This window comes from Penaeus japonicus, unplaced genomic scaffold (genome assembly GCF_977035675.1).
Source record: "Penaeus japonicus unplaced genomic scaffold, GWHDUDI00000001_assembly GWHDUDI00000021, whole genome shotgun sequence".
NCBI classification, from domain to species: Eukaryota; Metazoa; Arthropoda; class Malacostraca; order Decapoda; family Penaeidae; genus Penaeus; species Penaeus japonicus.
The window spans coordinates 7,624,734-7,627,233 of NW_028234423.1; the positions used below are offsets into that span (position 1 = coordinate 7,624,734).

Sequence of the window (2,500 nt, forward strand, 5' to 3'; positions counted from 1 at the left end):
GATATATACATATATGTATATACTTATATACACATATGTATATACATACAATATATATATAAATATATATAAATAAATATATATATATATATATATATATATATACATGTATACATACATATAAATACATATATGTATATATATATATATATATATATATATATATATATATATATATATACATATATATACATACATACACACACACACACACACACACACAAACACACACACACACACACACATATATATATATATATATATATATATATATATATATATATATATATATATATATATGTATGTATGTATATACATATATTTATATATATATATATATATATATATATATATATATATATATATATACATATATATACACATATGTGTGTATATATACATATATTTATATTTATATATATATATATATATATATGTGTGTGTGTGTGTGTGTGTGTGTGTGTATGTATACATGTATATATGTGTGTGTGTGCGTATGTTTGTGTGTATGTGTGTGTGTGTGTGTGTGCTGTGTTTAAATGCCTGCAGTAATTGAAATTTAAGATGAAAGTGATAAGTAATGCATTTCATCATCAAGTGGCAAAAACAGCGTGAGGGAATGAATTCAAGATTAGAAAGAGAAGGGGACAAAGGGAGCCAAGAAAGATAGAAACAGAGAGGGAGAAAAGGGAGAGAAAGAGAGACAGATGATAATAATAAAATCATAATGATAGACTTCTATATCACAGGACCTTATGCATGCTGGGAAATGTAGCATTGGTCAGTCTGTATCACAGTTACATCCTGGAAATGTGCAGTCATGATTTCTCAGCTTCAAGTAATGCATGAGACTTTTTTCATAAAAAAATATATATATATGCCTTACTGATTGTCAGTCTATCTGCATAATTCGCCGAGTTAATTTCAATGATGTAGCATGTCAAATGATACCAGGAGTTATGTGGTGAGCTTTGACGAATCTAGCATTTCTAAATCGATCAAAGTACTTGCAGGTATACCGATGCTGAGGTGAATCTTCATGAGTTCGTGGTGTAATTAAACACCTAGAGTATTGCGCATATACATGTCTGTATATATGTGTCTTAGATAAAGATAAACACATTTGAACAAACAAAGATATAAAGATAGAGCAGGGTACACACCGATATGCACACATTTATATACTATTTAAATATGTACAATATGTATCAGGTATACTTGATAGAAAAAAAAAAATATTAGAAATATTTGTTTTCCTTTAATCATATTTACATCAATAACCGAAAATAAAAAGAGAAGGTCAATAACACTGCATAGGAGAGCCTGCTCCTTCCAGTGTTTAACGGTAAAAGAACTCTGGCAGTTGTCAGCCAAAGTTGTTTCCTAAACTTATTCGACTGTCTGCCTGAAATTGAAAATGCTGGACGCTGTCACACGCAAGGCAAGTCACAAAACAAGGGCATACATTCGAGGATACTTCTGTAATCCTTGTATTAGCTTCAGAGGAAAAAAAAATCGAGAGAAGGAAATTAGGGCTGCAACATCGGAAACCGAGAAGAGCTGCCTGGACGAGAAGCGGTGGCAGTGCTTGCCTTCCTCTCACCCGCTGCACATTGTGTTTTATCGTCTTCACTGTTGTTTACGAAGAGGATTTTCAAGAGATAAAAGTGGATACGTTGAGAATATCCCTATATCTGTAAATAACTTCTACCAGGTTTTCATCACTGGACAATTCGATGTAACTAGGACATAGAAACAAAAAGAGGAAATTATTTTTTGAAAATATGTCCTGCAGCTAAGAACAGTATAGGAAGAGCTTTGAACGTCACAGAAATATCATATGAGGATCCTAATTTTCGTATACATCTCCCGCTCATGGTATAGATTATAGAAGCCATTATAAGTTCGAAATTACCGATAAGAATCCAAGATCAACTCCCCGTTGTACAGAGAAAAAATGAAACGCACACGAAACTATTTGTCGTCATCATGTGTACTGTTCTTCGGTGTTCTATTCTGGATAAGAACAGTCTTCGGTGAGACGGCTGACGACGAACAGCTAGCCATTGGGCCGATGAAACATGTCCTATTCCTTAACTCCTTCGAGGAAACTCCATTTCAGAAGATTCCTTACATTACTGACGAAGTAATATCCCGCGAAAAAATACTGGAGCAGGATCCCAGCCCGTTCAAGGAGAGCAAGCTAGGTGTGTACGAACCAGTCGAACGCGCGGACAAACCTGGTAAGGAAGTGCTTAATCATGGAATATGTGTTGTATATACTTATGAAGAGGAAGGATGATGACATTTTTTATACATATCGATATGCATATATTTGTTTATCTTTGAAATGAATCATGTTGGAATTAATATTAGACACAAAATATGTCGCTAGGAAAGATTTTTTATGTCACAGCATAATCATCTCGATACATTTTTACTCAGGACTCTCCACTCGCTCTCGTGTGAAGCGTGACGACCCTGCCTCTCCACCGGCCGC

At 33.7% G+C, this 2,500-nt stretch overlaps 1 protein-coding gene across 1 annotated transcript in view; it reads left to right on the forward strand.

Annotated features, from left to right (window-relative positions):
• Positions 1–1,559: 1,559 nt before the first annotated feature.
• Positions 1,560–2,500, forward strand: part of LOC122257146 (uncharacterized) — a 2,601-nt gene continuing 1,660 nt past the window's right edge. The window contains exons 1-2 of the mRNA XM_043022233.2: positions 1,560–2,243; positions 2,446–2,500. The exon at positions 2,446–2,500 is cut by the window's right edge and continues 1,660 nt beyond it. Of these exons, the coding sequence (XP_042878167.2) occupies positions 1,958–2,243; positions 2,446–2,500 (341 nt within the window). The 5' untranslated portion in view covers positions 1,560–1,957. The remainder of the gene's footprint in view (positions 2,244–2,445) is intronic.